The 24,350-nt window shown below is 45.1% G+C and overlaps 1 protein-coding gene across 1 annotated transcript in view; it reads right to left on the reverse strand.

Moving 5' to 3' along the window:
• LOC308143475 (unconventional myosin-VI-like) overlaps positions 1-24,350 on the reverse strand; it is a 122,415-nt gene that overhangs the window by 26,920 nt on the left and 71,145 nt on the right. The window contains 11 exon segments of the mRNA XM_080514298.1: positions 285-435; positions 3,082-3,172; positions 6,662-6,791; positions 9,238-9,315; positions 9,397-9,527; positions 15,652-15,745; positions 15,990-16,028; positions 21,032-21,045; positions 21,048-21,201; positions 22,008-22,103; positions 22,909-23,036. Coding sequence (XP_080370424.1) covers positions 285-435; positions 3,082-3,172; positions 6,662-6,791; positions 9,238-9,315; positions 9,397-9,527; positions 15,652-15,745; positions 15,990-16,028; positions 21,032-21,045; positions 21,048-21,201; positions 22,008-22,103; positions 22,909-23,036 — 1,106 coding nt within the window.

Below are 24,350 nucleotides of genomic sequence, written 5' to 3' on the forward strand. Positions count from 1 at the left end.
GAGTGAAACTCCCGCCAACTGTTTCTTTATCGAGTGAAAAGAGACTGCACGAGTTGTTGAAAAGCAGGCTTTACTGTTCAATATAAAAAAAAAAAAAAGAAGAAGAAGAAGAAGCTGAAGATCCAATCTGTTCCCATTTCAGCAGGCAGGGAATTACTGCACCGCCTGTCTGTCAAACTGCAGCAGCGTCAGTCATGTCATAGGCAGATTGCAGCTTTTTTCCCCCCTGTAAACCGTGTGTGTGTGTGTGTGTGTGTGTGTGTGTGTGTGTGTGTGTGTCCCACCTTGATTTTGCCCACCAGGGCGTCGATGGCGGCGTCCAGGTCCTTGATCTGCCGGCTCATCTCCTGCTTGCCCTCCTTCAGGCCGGCCACCACCTCGTTGAAGCGGCCCATCCTCGTCTTCAGGTTACGCACTTTGACCAACCCGTCGATCCTGAGACGCACAAACACCCACAGTGAACTCAAAGCCTTCTTCAAGTTGTTGTTGGTTTTTTTTCTCCCTTCTTCTCTTTTTCCAGGTCGCCGGGGGGGGGGGGGGGGGGGGGGGGGGGGGGGGGGGGGGGGAGGCAGGGGGACTTTTTATAGCAAACACGGGGGCAAAAGTCAGGACACCTCCTGAATGGATCATCAGTTCATCACACAAAGAGACAGACAAGCTGACCTCTTAACCCCGGAAGCCGCTAGGAAGCTTAAAAAAAAATAAAAATAAAAATGATACAGGCAGACTGGAGAAGCACCAGAGAAATAAACCCATCGGTACAAAAGTCTCGATATGTAGCCTGCATCTGTTAGAATTCACTCTACCGCCACATATCTACATTCAAACGTCTTCACTTTCTAGATTAGAACCAGTGCTGCAGTGATCATGATATCAGCATGTGCAATATACATGCAATCTGAGAAAACTTGTTTCCATGCACTGTGGACTCATGCAATGGAAATCTAAACTAAAAAAAATTGCTATTAAATCACAAAACATGAACCAAAACTACCGATTCAGGAAGGTGTTTGCCTTTTAATAAACCTCTGCTGGAAACTGCAGACATGTGCTGGAAAAATCAAAGGTAATCTACATAGATGGAAGTTTTACCTTTTCACTTGATATAAGTGCCGTTTTAACTCATATCTGTGTTTAGTTTGTCTTTCTTAAATCCACAAGCGACACGTTATTGAGAAATTCAAAAATGTCATTAGTAAATAAAGCGACGCCCCCCCCCCCCCCCCCCCCAGTGAGATCTGTCAGGCGTTGTTTTGGGAGAGGAGTCGTGAGCGCCGCGTTGGGAGCGGGGCTTTAAACACAGTGTCATCATCACAACTAATTACGGCGAATCAAGTGTCGCAGCCCAAACGGTGATTGAGATTATTGTGCGAGTAATTAGTCAGCGCTGCGGCGGAGCAGTCGGAGGAGATGAAGCTTTATTAGCTGCCAGAATGACTAGTGGCTGCACTTATTACAGCAACAGACAAGATTACCGCCGCCTGCTGCAGCTTGCCACCCTGTTAATGACGCGGGGAAGGTTTGATTTGGACTCAAACCTCACTCTTCTTTACCGTTATTATGCTTTATTCCCATGCTGTCAGGGACTCCCGCTTTAAATAAGGCTCATCTTTTTTCTTTTTTATTGTTGCACTGTCACACCAGAATAGGAGCACATTTCCCCCCAAATTGGTGAGTGAATTTGGAAAACCTTTTTTCCCCTTAAATAAGAAGAATCCGGCTTCTGCACTGGTTTGTTTTTGGAAATAAAGGCGGCTTTTTCTTATTATTCTTACATCTCAGCTCAGAGCTGGCGACAGTAGAGTTGATCGCTCACGCATGCTGCAGGATACCAGGTGAACATGTGTTCATGTAACGCAAGATTCTCAATAAATATTTTGGTGTTTTGCTCCCAGTACATATTCTCTAGAAAATGTGTGTATTTCCAGCGTTAATGATCAGAACGTAACATTCATGGTGCATTTTCAAGTGAAAACGCAGCATTTTGGCATTTTGGTTCATGCAAAATAAACCAAAATGCAAAAAAAATGCTGCGTTTTCACTCGAGACGCTGTCGTGTCAACACAACGTCTCCGGGTGGTCGGGGGAGAATCCCGAAGCCTGAGCCACGACTAATGAGGAGCAGCAGTGGCTCCAGTCTCCTGGATGGATGAGCTGATCACTCCATCATGCAGACGGAGGTCCTGTAAACAGAGAGCCCTGCTTCACAGCGCAGCTAATAATCCAGACAAGTCGCTCGCTCTCTCTTCCTCTCTCCTGACGTCACCATGTTCGTTTCCTAGTTTCCTCCCTCTCCTCTTCTCTTTTCATCTCCCTGAACAACCAGCCGGCGAAGCAGGAAACCGCCGCACATTAGAATTCTTCCTCGTTCGTCGTCGTCCGCTCGTGTCGGATAGTTTTTTTTTTTTTTTAATCGAATGTTAAAAGTCTTTAACTGGTTACAAAACAACTTCCAGGACCAAACTAACAAATAATACAGTTGTGACAAATGTAGCGATCCTCTGCAGCTGGAGGTCTGAGGAATTAACCTCCAGTCTTGTCGTGAGCCTCGCTCCTGCTCCTCGTCATGTCGCTCCACTCCATCTCAATTTTGGTTTTGGGAGCTTGGCCCGGCTCATTACCACTGCCGCACAGCTGCAGGTCACACACCTTAACACCGTCACACAGCCTGTTAGCAGGAGGGGAGGTTCGCCAACACCCCCCCCCCCCACACCTCTCTACCCCCACGGGGTCGCAGATGTTTATCATGAAAATATGGAAGGGTAATAAGCAGAGCGGTGTGTTTGTACGAGTGCGAGCCAGGCAGAGTGACACCGCCGAGCTGTGAAAATGGCAAATAATGAAGAGGAGGAGGAGGAAGAGGAGATGAATGTAATGAGGGAGCTGGGAAGAGAGGGAGGCGAGGGATGGAAGACGAAATGTATGTAACATGAAACTGGGAGGACGAAATGGAAGGATGAAAACACAGTCGGGGTGGGGAAAAAAAAGGAGGTGGAGTGAGGATGAAGTGATAAAAGGATGGATGGAAGGAAGCGGGGGGGAAATAAGTGAAGGGAGATGGAAGGGACGAGCGAGGCCCACCGAGGCTTGTGCTTCTTCCTGCAGAGCCACATCCGGACGGTCTTCTGCATCTTGATACAGGCGCTGGTCCGGTACAGAATCTTGTTCTTCACTGTGGGAGACGGAGGAAGAGACGGTTACTTTCAGCCTGAACCCAGACGATTAGGTACAGAATAGACGGAGGGAGGGGCTGTGAGGTGGAGGGGAGCCGGTCTGAGATTGGTTCCTTCCACCAATCAGCAACTTGTGATGGGTTCTGGCAGGGTTGAAACAACACTTTCAGACCTTTTAGTCTGAGGTCACCATCATGAAAAGATCAAAAAACAAAGCAACTGATAATCATGTACACTCGGATAGTCCGTCCCCCCACATCAACTTATTCCACACAAGTGCAACGACGCAATAAAACTGCTTGAATCGAGTCACGCACTCAATAATCCAAATAATCCTGTCCTCAGACTTCACCGGGACGATCACACCTCTGCGTTTCTCGAAAAATCTGCACTTGACATAAATAGTGCCGAAGGCATTTGTGAGTTATTGACTCGTCACGCCGCCGTGTGAAAAAGGCCCCGACTAGATGACGGCCCTCGACTCGGCTCGACGGTCTCCCGTGAGCTCGTCTTCTCATCTTCTGCTTCCAAGGAAAAAAAATTATATATATATATATATATATTATTATAACCAACCGTTCTGCTGGATGCTCTTGAATCATCTCACTGCAACTTCATTTGTCACTTCCACTCGTCTATGTTTTACATTTTGCAGAATATTCTTGATTTCTTTCTATTTGCCACTCTGCTCTCCCGTCCCGTCGACGACGCGAAGCCAGGACTTGAATGAAAGTGAGAAAATTTGAGTCGGTGAAGGGGTGAAATAAAAAAAAAAAAAAAAAAGGCATGAAGGAGAGATGAACTGTGAAAGATAAATAGAGACAGAGATCGATAACGTCGCCGCTCGCTGCCAATTTCATTTCATCTGGTTATGACATCAGAATATGTAACTCGTACTCCCGTTCGATAACGCGACGATGAATCAATGTAATGACTGCGTTTACCGAGCAGATGCTGCAAAGTGTGCATTTGAAAATCAAAGCATCATCTCTAACAGCTGCACGGTGTCGGCTGGACACGCGCATTTATTTTTCATGAGATATGATGATATGCTTAAGCAACACTTGCTGCTGGTCCTCCTCTTCCCATTAAATTTCACCCTTTTCACAACTCGTTACATTCTAAAAGCTGGAGATGTTCTGTTCCTGCATCTCATTTGTGGAAGTGTGAAGATCTGAGATACTGGAAATCTGGCTACGAGAAGAGTATTATACTCGTCTTGGTGGCCACTGTAGCTTGTCCCCTCTGAACTCGGAATTCCCGACTTGTTTTCTCAAATAAAAGAGCAGAACTTGTGTAAAACTCGAGCCTTTCAAGTTACTGTTTTTTATTGTTAACCGTGACTTTTGTAACTTTTCTAAAAAAATTAAGTTTGGGTTTCGAGTGGCTCCGGAGCACCGTTGTCGTGGGAACAAACATTTTTTATTTGACAACTTCGTCATGTAAACAGAGTGTTTCAATTGTCCCCCAAAAACATCCTTGGCCCTCGAAGCAGAGAGGCAGACCTCGTATGACACCTGCCTCTTGTGAGCTCCGTGGCCGCCGGCTCTCTCTCGGCTACTTAAAGGCGTCCCGGTCGTCCTTGGAACTCAAAGACCTTGTTTTGAACCACGGAGATGTTTTCAGAGGACGTCTAACCTCCGGAGACCCGGCCGCTCATTGTTGAGCTCCGCCGGGGACACGAGTCTGAGACCTCTGAGTCAAGCGCCATTGATTCTGTCCACTTGAATCCCACGGTACGGTCAACAGGACATCATGCATTTCCTTTCAGAAGAAAAAAATGGCAGGAATCCCAGCTTCTCTGTTCGACGGCACCAAAGGGGGAAAAGCCATCACTTCTGCAGACATTCCGGTTCCGTCGGTAACAACAGAAACGTTTCTTTGACGAGACACTCTCAAACCTCATTTTAGCCAGACCTTTAGAACCGTAGAGTCATTTTAGCCCTTTCAGAACAACTTTGATTCCACGTCGTTTGCAGTGGACGGCTGGACTTGCTGACCCCTTTTCAATCATTTTTTTTCTATACAGCGGGAAGCAAAGTGAGGCAGAAAGAAAATCTGCTGACGAGTGTGGGAGGAGATTCCGGCCGGGAACCGCGAAGGGGCGACGTTGAGGGAGATCAAACGGGTCGACGTGAGGATGAGGATGAGGAGGGATCAGCAGGGACTGAGCGATGTCCCACGGTTCACTATCAACGGGACGTAATGTGTGAGCTTGGAGTGTCAAGCTGCGGTGGAAGACGGACCGGAGGGAGGACTGCTCAGACCAAAGGCGGCGGAGGTCGGCAGTGTTGATGTCGACAGTGAAATCATGAGCAACGGTGATGAAGAGTACATTCCAGAGACAGGAGAGACGGACGCAAGAAGAAAAAAACAAACACGCCTCGATGTTAGGTGACGTCCACTTCAAAGGAGAGATGAGCTAAATTAAAAAAACAAAACGTTGATGGAGCCAGGAAGTTTTTCTAAAAGTTCCATCTTGGGAGACGTTTTGAGTTTTCTCACCATCGTTGCCATGGAAACCGACAGCCAAAACGCAGTTCTTCCTTGTTCACCTGAAAGCCGTACAAACTGATTGTAAACTAAAACGTGTGTATTCTCGTGTTGTGGCCACGCTAAGCTCTCTAATACTATAGCAACATTACCTTGGTTATAGGTGCAAAATCCCACATTACCCCCCCAACGTACGAGTATCTTTGGCCAATTGAATAGTGTACATATGTATAATGTTCTCAGATATATAGGTATATGATGTATATTTATATTAAGAGACGAAGGGACATACAATCTGGGTGGTATATAAATAAAATATATTTACAGTAGACAATGGAAAGAGACAATCAGAAAGAACTCCAGTCTCTAAGAAAAGATGGATTAATGTGAAGCAGAGACACTTTTACTGTGAAGAAAGCAACTAATCGTGGCCGATAATATGTTTTCTTTCTCCATCATGCATTTTGTGACAGACGTGACTTATACTCCAGAAAATACGGCGGCTGAGAACAAAGACCAGTTTCAACACGGGACAAAGGCTGCAGTGTGTGCACACAAAAAATCAAAGTATTGCCTGTAACAACTGTAAAATTACACATTGTGTCGGGGAGACAAAGCGTATTCATTTTTAATGGGATGTGATGATATGCTTTGGCAACACTTGCCTCTTTTCAATTTCTGCCAGTGAGGCTCATTTTGGAATCGATCGACGCGGCGGGGATGAATGAGAAAAGCAGAGATGGGGGGGGGGGGGGGAGCAGAGGGAGGATATTGGAGGGAGGCTGAGGACAGGTTGGAGGCTGGCGGCCACAGAGGTGTGATGATGGCGACCGACGTGAACTCTGCGGTGGCAAACAGAGGACAGCGGCTCTCTGCTCCGTCCACAGAGCACCACCCCGGAGCCATCTCTGCCTCGCCCGCTTCCCAAAACAGCCGCAGAGGAGCCACAACATTAAGACCACCCCCCCCCCCCCCCCCCCCGGCGTCCCGCTTACGTTTGATGACTGACAGCGCGCACCACTGCACTTTCTTCCAGCGGCTGTGGATGAGCCACTTGTTGACCTTCTTCACCAGCTCTGCCAGGTGCTCCGGGTCCGACTTCATGATCTGGTCAAACTCTGCAAACTGAACCACAGCCAGAGACCAGTGATCAGATCCAACGCACACTTCTTGTACTTCCTATTGTGAAACCATTCAGGGATCTACCGTGTTTGTGTCGTGGCCTTGGCTTCTAGCATTGGTATTGGGGTTGTGGCTTTAGTGTCCTGGCTTCTGCAGTGGCGTCGTAGCTTTTGTATTCTTGTTGTACTTTTTTTGCATTTGTGTACTAGCCTTTGTGTACCTTTCATATTTGTGTATCGTCTTGTGACTTTTCCATTTGTGATTGTGTCTTGGCTTTTTCCATTTGTGTTGTAGCCATTGGAGTTTTTATGCTGTGACTTTTGCTTTTGAGACGTAACTTTTATGCTGTGGCTTTACCGTTTGTGTGGAGGCTTATTGTTTTTATAGTATTGCTTTTCCGTGTATATCCCAACTTTTGCATTTATAATTTTGTACCCAAGATGACCATTTTGTATCCATGTTGAGACTTGTTTTCTTTTTTTCCCCATTTATGCTGTTTTGGTATTCACGTTAAGGCTTTTGTACTCGGGTTGAGGCTTTGGTATTCATCCAGTGGCTTTTGCATCGCGGTGAATCTTCTCAGCCGGCAGGAAAACTAAAGCGAGGTTCTTTTTCTAATTGCTCCGGGACCGCAGCTCCATCTTTCCATCAAACGAATTGAAAAAACCTCCTTCATTGTCACTAAAGCAGTCGATCTCAGCAACAGTTCCTGCATTACGGCTGGATAAATCCACTGGAGGTATAGTCTCTTGACTGAGACGCACTTTTATTTGCCCGTCGTATATCTCAGGCCGCCACCTAATCCCCGTCGCCATAAAATGTGAACGGCGTCGTTTAAAATTTAGCTTCTCAAATTCAGCTCCTGTCAAAGATTAATAACGCTCATATTTCACTGAAGCACAGCCAGACGCCACGGAAGTATATGTTTGTTGAAGCTACAGTTTTCCTCGCGCTTCATTCTCATTCATTCATGCATGTTTCATAACGGAGTCAAGGATCATAGCGGCGCTGCTGAAAGCTTTCCCGCACTTGGTATTCTTGATCAGCAAGTCAGCCGAGAGCTCCTCGCTGAGAGCGCAGGTGACACTCCGTGTTGTGATCCAGTTCCCTCTAACCTCTACACCTGGAGAGCCACGGAAGAAGCCGCCACTACATTATGCTCGATAGCGTCAGTGACTCTTTATTGTAAAGTGCTCCGGGCAACACCGCTTCATGTTCCCAACATCCGGCTGAAAAAAGGCATTCAGCAGAATACCACACTGAAAAAGCCTCAAAACCACAGTGACTCCCAATATCTGAACTAATTTACAGCCAGCGTGCGATGTTGGAGCTACATTAGAGTGAACCTCTGCCAACGGATCCTGCAGCGTGAAGAGCAATGAATTCCAGTTCACCCAACAGAGGAATTAAGTATTTATTTATTCCTGGGAGCTAAATCTACAGAGTCAGAGTTACAGTTTGTACTGACGCTCGCTGCAAACCCGAGCCATGCATTTTAACAAAGTCCCCCCCCTCAGACGCCGCGTGTGTAACCCAAATATGATGAATTATTCATCCAGCGGAGAAATGAAAAAAAAAAACCCTCCCATCTGTTGGCTTTGGAAGCCTCACCTCATCTCAGCAGCCAAAATGACTTACAGAGCGAGCTTCTACCCTTTAGTGAGCTGATATGGTAACTCCCATATTCCTGCTCCTTTCTACCAAAGCCCAACTGATGGATTGATTACAGTTGAAGGTAAAATGTCCCGAACCGCCCTCTGCTGGCTGTTGAAGGTACTGTCAGCGGGCCGGAAGAGGCACGTTACAAAAAGTTTTCAATACACAATTTTGGAAAAATGTACAATATTAATAATACTTATTTTAGCCGACTTGTATTGCGTAGGTTATTTTTTTATCCATCTGAAGTTGGTTTCCTTTTAGAGTGAGCACACTTCCGCAAAACAGTGGGACATTATGAGACATTATGAATATTCTGTGTTAAAATAACATCTTGGTTATGTTGAAAGACACAAAGGTTTATTAATTGTACATCTACTTTGATATGTACGTTATTGCTATTGACGCACGTCCATATTGAGTGACCCTGATTCCGCAACAAATGTTTCAGAAATAGAATAGCAAAACTTTGTTTTGTATCTTGGGTGCGAATATGTTGGGAGCCACAGAAACACAACGACATCGTTTTTTCTGTCATTTTCAAAACGTTGCCGAAACAAAAACACATAATTCTGTGTTTTTACTTGAAACGTTAACGGAGACGGGGGCTCCGTCTCATTTTTGATCAGACTGTGGATATAGTAGCGCAGGGCTGCTCCAGATTATCGGATATTTTAATGGGCTGTGGCCTTGTAGGTTACGAGTGGATGTCCTAAACAAATTCTCACAAAGAGTAATTCTTCGATTAACCAGTTCAAGTGAGGAACAAATATGCTTTCTGAAGGATTTTTACCTTCCCGGGCCGGAAAAACACTTTGGTCAGGCCAAACTTGTAGTCCTTATCATCCAGTCCCAGGGCCTTGAACAGAGCCTGCAAGACAAAAGGACATGAGCAGGAGAGCGCACTAATGGACGTAACAGGAAGCGTTCCGGGCTGAGACGAGTCTTGGACCTTGCAGAAGAGGCGCGGGTCGAGTCGGGTGAGTTTGGGAGGCATGTACTGCTGGTACATGTTGTAGAGTTCGTGGAAGGGGGCTCTGGAGGGGAAGCCGCCCTGCATCAGGTCCAGCACAGACACCATGCCTACAGAAACAGCAGAGGGGGGGGGGGGGGTTTGGGGGGGTGAGTGGAGGGATGGTTGAGGAAGTGCTGCGGGTACGACTCCTCAGGCACAGCTTACAAAAAAAACCCATACATTTGAGTCTAAGTGGTGACTCTCCATCGTCCGTAGGAGTGAATGTGACTGACTGTGATGGACTGTCGGGCCTCGGGTGGGCGAACCCGACCTTCCATCAAAGTCAACTGATATCAGCTCCAGGACCTGGATTAAGTGGTGTGGTGGGCGGACGTCGATGAATTCTCAGCAGGTTTTTATTCTCTGATTAAAAAAAATAATAATAAAAAATCCAGTGGTAAACACCAACTCCTGAAGCTTCTCGTCCTCTGCTACTTTGCCGATTTGGTTCGTCAGACTTGGACTGAGCTGATCTGATCTGATCTGATCTGACACTGGCTTTGGACTCATCGAGTAACGCCCCCACCTCCTGAAATCAATAACTGTCTGAATAAGTTTATGATTTGAAGAATGCAAATGTGTGACTTGGCTGATTTGGACTACCTGTGACACTGGGATCAGCTCTGGGATCAGCTCTGGGATCAGCTCTGGGATCAGCTCTGGGATCAGCTCTGACTCTCCTTGGGATGATCTTTCAGGCTACTTCTAGACCTCAGTGAGGAGTCCTGCTCACCTAGACTGGTTGCAGACCGTGGTGCACTGGTCCCTGGAGAAGTGGCTATATTCTTGCTTTTTTACAATTTTAAAACCAGCCCAGAAAAGGCTTTTTTTTTTCTTCTTAATGGTATGAAAGACTATTTAATAAAACAGCCTCCCTCATATTTGCTCATTTGTCACATCATTTCTGCATGATTTATAAAATGGCCCTATTTGGCTCCTCTGCCTCCAATTGACCACCCTGTTTTACCGGCTATTTTTCAAACTACTCAAACTCAAAATGTACATTCACAGAGTTTGGATTTTTCTGTAACATTTCATTTCACTGCCTCCAGTATTGGTTTGAATAAGTCATTTTTTCTTTATTGAAGAGACGTCTAACTGATAATGAGACACTTGCGAGGTGAATTAGTGGTTCGCCATGCCTCACCATGACAGCATTTCCCCGTTTGATTGGGGCGGAGGCATTTAGAGATCCCTGTGCATTTCTAGGGTTTCTCCAAGTAGCTCGGTTTCTTCCCACAGTCTCAAAAACAAGTGAGGTTAATTGGTGACTCTAAATAAGAGACAGCCTTGGATAAGAGTCTTATCTAATAAGATACATAAACCTTGTAAAAAAAAAAAAAAAGGACAGACTTTACAAGAAGGAAATCACAGCAGCTTATCTCTGCTGGCCTCGTGTTTACGTCGTCAGGACTTTGCGGACTCTTCACACACTCGCCACGTCGCATTAAGTTGCTTATCGAGACGCCCTTTAAGCACAGATGATCTCCCACCTTTGAAGCGCCGTTAGTCACCTCATTTTGCCTCCAAAGCTCATATCAAAGGGCTCAATTTCAAACCTGTTTCACAGCAGCCAGATGCTGCTAATTAGCATTCAGTGTAAATGAGGCGTCCTCGCAGCGGCGTTTCAGAGCGTGGCCGGCTGGATTCAGAGCCTCCGGCCTCCAGAAGCTGCTTTTGACCTCAGTTCATCCTCCGCTCTCAATGTTTCTTCTAAAAAAAACTCAAGAATTCCTCTATAGAATGAAAGTAAATGTTTGCAAGAGCAAGACGGATAAAAAAACAATGCTGCTGGGCTTCAAAGTCGCCAGTTAATAAAACATGCCAGTGTGTGAGTTTGACAAACATGAAGTCAATGTGATTCCGCTTTTTTTTTTGTGGAGAAGAGGTGTGAAGGTCTTTCTTCCAACGTTCACCGAATTCCTCCTCTAGATAAAAAGGAGTTTCCCTCGTGTGTATTCGGATCAGGCTAGAACGCCTGTAATTGATGCGCAGTCTCCAGAAAGGACGTGTGACAGTGAAAGGACCCTTGATAATTAAATCGACACCTCAGCCTTCGCTCGCTATGTCGAAACACTTTCATGCGGTGTGAATTTTCTTCTGCAAGCCATTTTCACAAGTCAAAAAGCAAAAAAAAGGAAGGAAATTAGTGTTTCTCCTTGTAGGAATGCTTCTTCCAGAAAAGCTTTCTTGGCAATGAAACTCACCCTGTTGCAACAATGTCTCATTTCCCCTTTTTAATTGTAGAGAACTGTGCATTTGTGGGATTTTTGGCTGCTTATTCTGCCGTTCATGAAAATCTGATTGGAATGCAGCAATATTTAGTTATCGACAGTGTATAGCACTGCAGTCTCACTGATAGTTATTCACTGTATTAAACAGTAGTTTTGATGATTTTGGCCGCGTTTTGAAAGCGCATTGTGTTTCGTTTCTGAAAAGTTACGCGTTTACACAGTAATGGTCGAAATGCTGAAAGATGATGTTACCATGTGGAGCCACTACTGGGTGGTGGTGGTTGTTTTTAGAATTCAACCATACACACAAGAACAATCCGTGATAATCATGAACCCTGGGAGAACTAGTGGACAGAAGACCAAGTTGGATTGTCAACATAAGAGTACCAAGTCCAGGAGAATATGGACAATTTACGACGAAGGTGTTTTCAGAAAGTTGCGTTAAAAGTTAAATGAGCGACGCTTGTCATCAGAATCTGTAATCTATGTGTTCCAGACCACCAGAGTTTGTAATTTTGTCATGAAGTCAGCAACAAACATCTGAACCGGACCCTGTTCATCACCAGTTTGTTTTTTGGAAATCCAGCGAGTTCTGGAAACGCCTACATAAGCTTCCCAGTAATTTCAGCTTGATGCCAAAGAGCATTATTGAAAAAGAAAAAAAAAAAAAGAAAAAAAAAGGAAAAGATAAGAATCCAGCAAACACATATTTAATGTACTTTTCTGTCTGTTTTTCATTAAAAACTTTCCCCTGCTTTGGATTTTAAAGAAGGAAAAATCCAAACGGTCACATGAGTTCCTGAACATTTTATCCCGGTGTTAGTCTCCCTCCACTGGCTCCTTGTAAAGTCACTCATGGTTATTAAATCCTGCCTCTACCTTACAAGGTATTACTCACTTTCAATATGTGGCTGATTAGCTTAAGCCGTCTAAGCCTTTCTGTACTTTCTGCTCACAGGTTTGAGACTAAGGCCTCTTCAGATCACAAAGATTACACCCACACGCCGTGTTTGTTTTCTTAATGTGTGATTGAAACCCAATGGGAAGGCCTTATGATGCTGCTGAGCATCGCATTTGGAGGGTCCTGGCCGTGTGCTGGTGGGACGCCACGGACCATCATCGCCTCCGTCCTCCGTCCAATATGAGCGATAAAGAGCTGAGGCCCGGCGCCGTATCTGAACATCGAGTGTGTGTGTGGAAGAAAGCTAAACCCGAATCTCAGAGGATATTAAAGTGGAACTCGTAATTTTCTTTTACTCCCGACATGAGGAGAGAATCTGTCAGAGTTTTAGGATCGGGCGGGGGTGGTGGCATCTAAGCTATAAATTATTTAAAAAAAAACTGATTTTGTGGATATTATAAACATTTGTTGCATTTTGGGTGTCTGTTGACACAACAACATTGCTCGTAGCCACTGAAAACGCAACGGTTGAGAACAGCTCCCAAGGTGGAACTTTTCGAAAACACTCCAGCTCAGTCTCCATGGAAACGGGGGGGGTTGCAGCTTTCCTGAAATGCTGCTACTGCACATGAGCCCCACAGATGTAGTAAACAGTTCTGCACATGCTCAGTCGCTGGACAATGAGAACAATGTTTTCCTCCAGAGTGTCACGACTCCCAGTTCACATTCTCCTGGGACTTGGTCGTTTTATTTTGACAGTCACCGTGACAACAGGCCAACTTGGTCGTCTGTCCACACGAGTGTCTGTGTACGAACATGTTGATAGCCACTAACCAGCAAATGCTAAATGAACTCCACTTATTCCCCTTTATCATCACTTCAGCAGTTTAACTCCTGATTTCCACACACAATCCCACCAAAGCACACAGTTAATTGATAAGCTCCATGAAAAAACTGCGTTGGTCTTTAATCGCCATGGTAAAACACGTAACATTCAAATACCGATAGCCATTCATCAACTTCTTGTGATCCTTGAGCCAGTGTGGCTCTCCTGTCGGTGGGACTCCAGCTTTTCTTTTAGACAGTTTATGTGGCGACATGCCAGCTGCACATTTGCATTTGTGTTGAGCCGCGAAGCTCGCATGCTATAAAGTGACAAGCAAAGAAGAGAAAAGCTTGTTCCCAAAGTTTTTCTTTTTGTCCCTGAAGGCAGGAACTTCTCCTTCAGCTTTATCTCTGCAAGATGTCCACTGATTTGCATGCGTGGCTATTTTAAGGTCAGCGGCCGGTTGAAGTGGTGCAGAGGACACACGCCGTTCTTCTATTCTTCACCCACTAGTGGCCCAACAGGAGAACTGCCGTGTTTTTAGCGTCGCCGCCATTTCCGTGTAAACGGGAAACGTTGGTATGTAAACGTGGAACTTTTCTGAACCAAAAACGCAGAGATGTTGTGTTTTCACAGGATACGTTGGGCTAACAAGGTCTGAGTTGAATAACACGGCTTCACAAGATGGATGAATGAATTCAGCAGGAACGAGTTCAAAATACATACTGCAATCTAGTCTAATCTTCAACAATGCATTCTAAAAGAATCACAACATATGGCCCAGACGTAACATTTGCAATAAGAGGCAAACAGAGTTTGAGCGAGACAATTCTACTTTAAGCTACTTTGAGGCTACCAAGTATTTCGGCAGGCTTTGTGACGACAAATGTTCTGATTGACGAGTTATAAATTACGAGGTTTGTACTGACCACTGTGGAAAGAATCAATGGAAATTGGCAGAACTGGGAGACATATTTCATTTCTATCGAGCGTCCTTGCCGTTCGAATGCTTTTCAATCAGTTCAACTTAATGAGACACACATGATTTAACACTGAATTAACAGCTGCTTCATTGAGTTTTGGCCAAAATCAGGGATGCAACAGGAAGATAATGCTCACGGATTCTAAAACCATGCATCACTTTGACACTGAACGCCATCCTGAACTGATACATCCTTTATAGCTCAGTACGAGGACGGCAGACATTCCTCTCCATATCACTGTTGTTTCCAGGTACAGTAACAAGCGACCTGCTCGGTGTGAATGGTGAGAGTGAGTCACGGCCGATGTGCTCCGACTGTTTGTCCTTGGTTCTGCATCTTTCTTGACATTGTGTACTCGGTCGCTGCTTTGTTTCGATGTCTGCGTGGCAGATCTCGTACTTTAAGCGGGATAAACGGGATCTGCTGACGGCAGAGTCGCATAAAGGAAGAACAGAAAAAAAAACAGCGGCGTCGTATATATCTCTGCACGAGCGTGAGGCTGGTTTGTTATCAATGACAGCTGGAATCAATTATAGGGACTGAAATCCTTTAGGGAAATCAGTTCAGACTAGAACAGGCCTCTCAAACACAAACAGTCAGAAAGCTGATAAATACCTCGAGAACGAGCTAACATGCTCGCTCCAGCCCAGTCGCGTCACAATACCACTTTGTACCACAAGATGGTGCGGCGAGTCACATTCACCAGAAACACTTAACTCCGGTGACATGGCTGCATCGGTTCTTTGACTCACTAAACCCACTCAAAACACCGTCGACCCAGATGACTTGGTTGATCTGATTCACTTATTCAAATCGGCAGAATCTCCTGAATAACTATCGACTCAGACGATTCAGTTGGATCGGTTCATTGACTCAATTACCTGGCTCTCTCAAAACACAGAGGACTCAGAGGATTTGGTAGAATCAGTTCACTGATTTCAGAACCACTATGGACTCACACGGTTGAATCAGTCCATTGACTCAAATAGCTGACTCACTAAAAACACTATTGACTCGTTCGTTTTGGCTGAATCGGTTCAATGACTCCAGTTACTGGTCTCACTAAAAAAAACCCACTGTGCATTCAGTCCAGTTAATGAATCTCAGTCCCTGGTTAAGTATTGAACAAAACAAGTAGCCAAACACAGTGGCTGTGTTTAGTATGTGGCTGCTGTGTTTCATCAACCGGTAACTTTTGATCTGCATGGAAACATCACTTAGTGAGAAAGTGGCAGATAAAGAACTGACCGGAGCACTGCAGCTGGGAGAGAATCTGAGCTCCTTCAAACTGGTGGCTGACCATCTTCAGGTTGGGTTTAATGCAGCGGATGAAGCTGGAGCCCTGTGCAGTAACACACACAGATGGAAGGGGGGTAAAAAAAAGCATATAAACCAAGCAGAAACGGCAGGAAACGCATGAGGAATTCATGACATTCATCACATGTGAGTGAGGACACGAGCTCTGTGCAGCCGGGAGGCAGAGCGCCAACGTGGCTGCCTCTCAGGAGGCACAGAGCTGGAACACAGGAAGGATGGTCCAGGACATAAAGCAGCACAGTGAGACGTGAGCAGGAGGAAACACTGACCGTGCTGCGCAGCTTCTCCAGCAGGATGTTCAGCTGAGTCTGGAGGAGGAAAAGAAAAGGAGGGGGAATGATCAATTTAATCTAATAATCTGAAGGCAAACATCTTCCTCCCACTGACTGATGTAACTTCAACTAACAACCAGGTTATAGAGCATCTTCCTCCTCTAACATCCAGATTATAGAGCATCTTCCTCCTCTAACATCAGATTATAGAGCATCTTCCTCCCCTAACATCAGATTATAGAGCATCTTCCTCCTCTAACATCCAGGTTATAGAGCATCTTCCTCCTCTAACATCAGATTATAGAGCATCGCCCTCATCTAATATCCAGATTATAGAGCATCTTCGTCCTACTACCATCCAGATTATAGAGCATCTTCCTCCACTAACATCCAGATTATAGAGCATCTTCCTGTTCTATCATCAGATTATAGAGCATCTTCCTCCTCTAACATCCAGATTATAGAGCATCTTCCTCCTCTAACATCAGGTTATAGAGCATCTTCCTCTAACATCAGATTATAGAGAATCTTCCTCCTCCAACATCAGATTATAGAGCATCTTCCTCCAGTAACGCCCAGATTATAGAGCATCTTCCTCCTCTAACATCAGATCACAGAGCATATTCATCCTGTAATATCCAGATTATAGAGCATCTTCTTCCTCCAACATCTGCATTATAGAGCATCTTCCTCCCGCAAACAAATGTAATCAGATTACAAATACACATTATAGAGCATCTTCCTCATTTTTCACAGAATATGTCCCATTTTAAAGGAGTTAACTTGAGGCAGCCGAAAGCAGCAACAAAGACTCAATAGAACTGGCTTGTTTTCAACAGTTTTTACAGTTTAAATATCCTTCAAAGTGCATCGAAGCGACCAAATACGCTTACAGATGTTTGAGAAAAGTGACTGGCTTGTGGTGAAAAGCTGCAGTCTGACTGTACAACCCTGGAGAGAACGTAGCGAATTGTCAGCGGTGTCTTTGGATTAGGACACCCTTGTTATGATGTATTGGCGGTGCGAGCAGGGACAGCGGCGTGCTGTCGGGGAGTAATAAAACGCTGCGGGGCTCCCGTCGCCTCCCTCACCTCCACCGACTCGAGATTCATCGCTGCTGATTTCCATCAGCTGTGGCCCGGTGTGACTGTCCCCCTACATCTCTACACCTACTCAGCTGGGACAGGGAGGAGGAGGAGGAGGAGGAGGAGGAGGAGGAAAACACTGCAGGTAATCAGGCGTCTGTCAGGCTCGCCTGCAGCCCGACTCGCCCCCAACGGACCCCGAAAGAACTCCAGCCTCTGTGTTTACCAATAAAACTGCTTCAAATACACGGATTTCATAAAGCGTTTGATGAGAAGGTTGAGTTTTATTTACTCGAGCGGCAACTTTTTATAACCTCAATCAAATATTGTTGCGTTTGATCTCACTGTCGGCCGTCGTGTTTATTTAATTTGACTTTTATACTCTTACTTTATTATATTGTTCGCCTGTATATATTGTAGCTCCATTATTTCTTTAGCCGAGAATATTGTCAGCTTATGAAATCTTTTATTTCAAACATGGGCAGGAGAGAGAAATGCCAGTTCAGTTCTCTATTCATCTAAGCAGAACTAACAATAAAGCAAAGTTTAAACTTTGATATCTTTATTTCCAGGTTCAAATGTTTTCTATTTTGTTTGCTGGCAATTTTTCTAACATCAGTCATAAAAAAAAAACCCAATCACGTAAAATGAGTACTTTTAAGTAATCATTGTCCATTTAAGTCAGTGTCAGCACTGTTTTTTTTTAACCACATTTGCAGTCAGTTGATGTTTGATGATGCCCCCTAACGGTCAGAGTGAGAATAGCACCAATAAAGAGAGAAAATATATTTAAAGGATTTATGGAAGGTTACAGGATCCCAAAAAACCCACAGATGTATATGAAGGGCATCACAACCATTAAAGTTTGTTTTTACTTTTTTGCACTTCATCATCAAGCCTGAAGTAATTAGAGTTAACACTGAATTTAAAGTGAAAGTTAAAAAAAAAATCCAAAAAAAAAAATCATGGTTTTCCAAGAAAAAACATAAAAAAATTATATTATTTAAAACGTGAACATTTGTGCATTTTACTTTAAATCTGTAGAAAATTTTGTCATAAAACATCTTGAAATTTCTTCTTCTGAATAAACAAACCATCTTGAAAGCCCAATCATGTAATTCCAGTTTAGACCACCAGATGGAACAGTGAGTCATTATACAACTTTTAGGGGGGGGATCGGAGGGGGGGGGGCAATACAACAACAAATTCTTAACAAAAACTGAGAAGTGGCTCAATACTGCCACCCAGTGTGCACAAATGTCATCAACTAAACCTTGCGGTTATTTTAAAGATTTACATTTGGTGTTGGTGACGATGGCTTATTTGACAGATGTTGAAAAAGGGTTTAATTATTCAACAAATGCCTCCGAAGCAAAAAATACTACAACCCCCCCCCCCCCCCAAAAAAAGCGTCCCTAGTCTCAAATATCAATAACGTCCGTGGCTCTTAAAGTGCTTTTAAAATGTAGCGTAACACCTTGGCACCAGGCTGGCATTGCCACTACGTGACACTCGGTGGAATGGTGAGTCACTCTCATGCTATTCAAGCCTTGGACAAGCAGATCATTGGCCAACTTCAGCTTCTTGCACAATTTCTTAAGTTGTTTGATTACTCCAGAAAAGAAACTATGATTGCAATAATTCATGGCCACAAAGCAGGCGGGCTGTTTGAACTGGACACGTTAGCCGCACCGCGCGTTAGCCACACGGCGCTTCCTGCATGAGCAGAGATAAAAAGAAATCATGGTGACAGCCGACGGAGCGAGAATCCCCGCGCTCCAGGATCCGACACGTCGGGAGATGGACAGCGTTCGCACATTCTCAGAGCTTTAAATCACATCTCCGTGTCGGGGGGTGAATATCTGTACATCAAAGCCTGCGACGTTCCTGTGAATCCCTTTAACATAAAACCGCGGCCGCCCTCTCGTACCTTCCACTCGGCTGCTCTCTGGCTCTGATAAACCACCCGGCCACCGCGCCCCCGGGTTATGTGGGTTGTTTTTTTTTTTGGAACAACATGTCTAATGATTTTTTTAGTGATTGAGTGGATCCAGGCGCGGTGTTTTTTTTAGCTAACCTTGCTCCTGGTTGGATGACACATCTGTGGGCGTTATAAGAGGTGAGTTAGGTGAGAAGGATATAAAGAGTTTTTCCCCCCCCAAACTAAGAAGAAAAAAAAAAAGCCGTGAATATTATACAAAAACTGACGGCTCTGATTCAGATCCTTTAAATGTGCTTGGACTTTGAGGTCAGTGCCGTTAGCGCTCGGGGGTTTGCTGGTGCGGCGCCACACCTGACATGTTCCTAACTTCATACATCACGGGAACCGTCCATGTTGTGACTTCTTTGTTTTTTTCAAATACACTTTGTTTTCAGAACACCAGGAGTAAAAACATTGTTTTTGCGTTTTCGGGACTGAAAAGTTTCGCATTTAGCAATGTATTGAAAATCTCACACCGGAATCGCTGCTACTGCACATGCTCAGTAGCAGAACAATGTTTCCTCCGTCGTGTCACGACTCCCACTGCAGATTCTCCTGGACTTGGTACTTTTATTTTGACAGTCACTGCGATAACGATCCAGCTTGGTCGTCTGTCCACTAGAATGTCCGCGTTCCCACCGTTGTTAGTGTTTATAGTAGATTGTTCTCTGTGCACGTGTGTGCGGATTCATAACAAAAACAAACAACAGCACCAACTAGTGGCACGACGTGAAAACTACATCTTCTTCGGGGTGTGAATGAAACGTCGTCACGAGAGACTTTCTGCAAGTATTCGTCTGTGTGAAAAGAAGACGGTGAAACTCCTTGGTGTGTTCTTCTTTTACTGAATCTGAATCTACCATCAACACAAATGTCAGGTCCTCTAACGTCTCTCATCAGTATAAGACCCTCAAATGAGGACCAAAAAAAAAAAAAAACCCCAAACAACTCTCAGTTGACAAGTTTCTCCAAACTCCGCCAGTTAGCAGCTCCTGTTTGCCTCGGGGTGTTAACTCCACATGGCCCCGGGACTAGGACCGCACTCTGGGATAGTTAAAACCAAGGTGCCGCAGCATTTAGCTGAGGCCTGTGTGAATGGCTTGACCGGAGGTCTTCGGCCGCCACCTCCACCAGCGACAGAGTGAAGCACAGCTCCAGTTGAAGCCTCTAATGAGGCGAGGCAGCCGGCGTTTTGACAGACAGCACGTCTTCATCAGTCAGATGAGCCAGTGGCAGCGGGGACTTTTAATTAGCCGTGTGCTCGGCTAATAGCCGCGGCTCTGCAGAGCGCCACCCCCCCCCCCCCCCCCCCCCCCCCCCCCTCCCCCCCCCCCCCCCCCCCTCCTCCCCCCATCCCCCGAGGCAGCCGGCTAGCGGCACGCAGCAGCCCTCCACGTATAACACTTATCAAATCTGATTTTAGAGGCTTTCCAAAGTTTACTGCAGATGCCAGATGCACCTTTCACAATCCGCAGTGTGAGACGGGGGAGCAAACTCCATAACCTCATACATTAACAGGTAGTTTCCTACAATTGTGCTCCAGGGAGGAGAGCGTCTGAGGAGAGTCTGGAGCTGACAGCTCAGCAACACCGTGGCCTGTTTCCAGAGGTCGCTCAGAGTCCATTCAGCCAATAATCGTGGTAGAAAAGTGACGAAGATGTGTGTTAAGATGGACCTGCACAATGATGCTCCAACGTTGAGGAAAGATTGAATTGTTCATATAAAATGACGACACGGGTCAAAATTGTGAGTTTCATGTACACTGCTCTAACAGCTGTCTGAAGGCTCTGGAGCTCCGACTGGTGGTGGGAGGCTGCATGGCAGTTAAGCAAACATACATTTGACGGTAACGAGAGTATTTCAGTCACATGAATCGACAAGCAACTAAGACTAAACACCAATTTACAATCAAAAACTACATCCCAGTACAAACTAATGCAAATGGCCTTAGATTGAGTGGAGCTGCAAGTGACCTTGAACTTGTTGCGACGCTGATGAAGCTGAGCTTCCCGGCCTTCTGCTTCACGTCCTTGCTGTTGTTGGAGTTCTCGAAGAGCTCGCGGACGAAGCGATCCTTGGACTCGCTGATCAAGCACTCCAGAGACATGTGCAGAGCGTCGTGGTTCTTCTCCACGAACTTGGTCTGTTGAGGAGGAGCCATTCAACAATTCAGCAGTTTCAACATACAGATTTATACTCCCGAGCACATTTTGAGAAATGAAAAGACGGGGGGGGGGGGGGGGGGGGGGGGTCAAGAATTAACGTGAAGCATGATGTTGATTCTTTTAAGTTAATGTCCAGTCTGATTAATGTCCAGACTGCTTAAAATAAAACTGAGTCGACCTTTTCATTCCAAGTCAACATTTTGTGAATAAAGAACATTTTTTAAGACTAAAAGACAACAGATTGGAGATGAAATCAAAAGGTTGAAGTGTAAACGGAAAGACTTTCGCTGCGTTCTGGACGTCCGTTTAAAGACAATTTTAAAGTATAAATAAAGCTGACGACACTGGACTCGGCTTACGACGAGGAGTAAAGAAAAAAAAAAGTAATGAAATTTGCAGAATGAGATCAAATGGAAAGAAAAACGTAGATTCTACTTGGCTGGTTTTAGAAAAATGCTAAATATGAGGTAACCGTGCTCACATGCTGTGTTTGTTCATCCGACCAGTTTAGCCTGTGTGCTCTGGTCCTTTAAGGTGGAGGCTTACGGGTAGTGTACAAATATTAGTATACAGGAAGCGTCTCTGTCATTTAAAAATCTCCTCACGACTCCGTTTGACTTGTTTTTTTTTCTTCTCGGGATCTGAACGGTCATTCGCTTTCGTGTTTAAAAACGCTGTGATCGCCGGCGTTTCCTCCAGCCCGGCCATCAAACAGAGAGGGGGGGGGTATTTTGTTGTGACATTCGTGTCGGAAAAAAAAGAAGCCGAGGCTGAGAAAACGCACCGTCTCGTAGCACACGGCTCCTGCAAAGTGTCTGATAATGAATCCTTCATCGTCCCTCACGTTCCTGTGGACGGCCAGCTTAGACTTCCTGGGTACCTGAGGGACACACACACACACACACACACACACACACAGTTGATCACATGTGTGGACATACACAAAACACACACACACCAACTGTCAGACTCAGCAGAGTTCCTGCATGTTTTCCATTTACAGCAGCGAGTTAATTCCCCCCGCCGTCAATCACCCGCGGCTGTAAATGAAGATTAAAGATCCGGTGTCAGCAAGTTAAACCTGCGTCCTTCACCCGAAACCCGCCGAAGCGGGCGTCGGTCACCGCGGTAACGCGGACACTTTAAAGTCAATCTGAGCGAGGGAGGGTTTAGAATGAGCTGTTCGCAGAGATTTCATTTAAATCGCACTCAAGTGGGAAGAGTGCTCATTTTGACACTTCCTCTGTGGCGCAGGTACTTATCAACCAGATCTGGAGGCTCTGGTTAAAAAGCGATTTGCTCGCAGAAGTTTATTTTGCAGGATTGCTGTTAAATTAAAAAAAAATAAAAATTGAAAAATGTCAATAAGTCCTCCAAATAAATATATGTAGTTCTGGCCAATATAATCAATATGATAAAATAATACATATTCCAATAATGAATTCTTTATTTTAAAGAATGATTTGAAACAAGTGAGAAAATTGAAAATGAACAAGCACAACGTGGACGTTTTTTTTTGCTTTAAACAATTGAGCTGGTGCAGCACAATAACGTCACCATTTGAAGAAATCAATCGATTACTTTTTACGCAGTTTAAACTGTTTTTCTCCGCCAAAGAATCAAAGGAAACCTTCCCGGGATTCTTTGACGTGCTGTCGGACTGATTTCTGGCAGCGTGGACTCACGGTGAGGCGGAAGTGGTTCTTGTGTTTGTTGTGGACGGTGTCGGTGAAGTGCTGGTCGCTGGGCTGAGGTAGACGGTTCTCTTCGTCCAGGATGTCCAGGATGCCCACCAACTTGGCCTCCACCAGGTCTGCAGGGGGGGCGGAGACGGGGGGGGGGTACAATTAAAAACCGCAATGAAGTCCGATTGAATGGGAGAAAAAAAGAGGAACTCATCACAGACTCTTCTTGACCTGACTGGAAATATGAAAACTAGTTTAATGAAACATTATCATTAATAATAATACAAATTCAGTCATATTAGTAGTAGTAGTAGTAGTAAAGTAGTAGGAATAGGAACAATTGGTGTAACTTGTATTCATAATAGTAGTATTACTATTACTAGTATTAATAGTATGATTACTAGTGATCGTAGTGATTGTAGTTGTAGCAGTAGTAGTAGAGCTGTAGTGATATAATACTAATTGCAGTAGCATTATTACTATTATTGCACGAGCAGTAATATAGTAAGAATTATAGTAGTAGTAGTAGTGGTAGAATTAGTAGTTATAGTAGTAGTAATAATAGAAGTAGAAAAATAGTGGTAATAATACCAACAGCAGTAGTTTCCATGTGTGCAACAACCATTTTTAAAATGTTTAAATACAAAACTTTGCTGAAACAAAAACGCCAGAGTTTTCAGTCGATTGCTGTCGTGTAAACGGGGATTTATAGTCAGGACACAGAATATTGTTGAAAAAGAAGTCGTGGAGAGAAGGAAAGATGACGCGAGGCGTTGGGAGGAGAAGCGATTTCCCACGCCGCTCCGAGGCTCTGTGAGCAACACTTCCTCACATGAATCGACTGGTTGAGGCTGTTTGACTCCTACTCACAGGCTTCACTCGGTACGAGGACGCGGGGTCAGAGGAGCCCTGAGCCACATTCACTCCGGGAAAAACAAAAAAAACAAAAAAACAAATCCTCCACCTCCTCCACTGCACAACCAGGACTGGAGCCCAGCAGCAGGCGCCTGCACGTGATAACCACCGCATGAGTAACTCCCCAACACACCTGAACAAAACGCCTCCTGCCGCCAACTTTCCACTCCGCATTAACGTGTGTGTTAATCCTTGCTTCGTCTCGCATGCCGTCGTGTATCTCCTGTTTGTACAGACGTAATTTTCTGCCACATTAAGTGTGATTTTTTATGCTCTCTGGTGGCGCGCAAACAAAGACGAGCTGGGGCTTTCGCAACACCTGCTGGGAACCCAAACAAACAGAGGTATTCGAAGAGATGTGGTAGCGAGCGGTGCTCCGTGTGAGGCGCCTCGCCTCCGTCCTAGCCGACGCCACTGCGGCTCAGCGGTTGAATGCTGATGTGGGACGTCAGCAGAAAGCCGTCATTAACCTCGCTCACCTCTAATCACCCCGCATCCATCTCCCGCAGTAATGAAGACACATTTCA

The sequence above is a fragment of the Blennius ocellaris genome, assembly GCF_963422515.1.
Source record: "Blennius ocellaris genome assembly, chromosome: 18".
NCBI classification, from domain to species: domain Eukaryota; kingdom Metazoa; phylum Chordata; class Actinopteri; order Blenniiformes; family Blenniidae; genus Blennius; species Blennius ocellaris.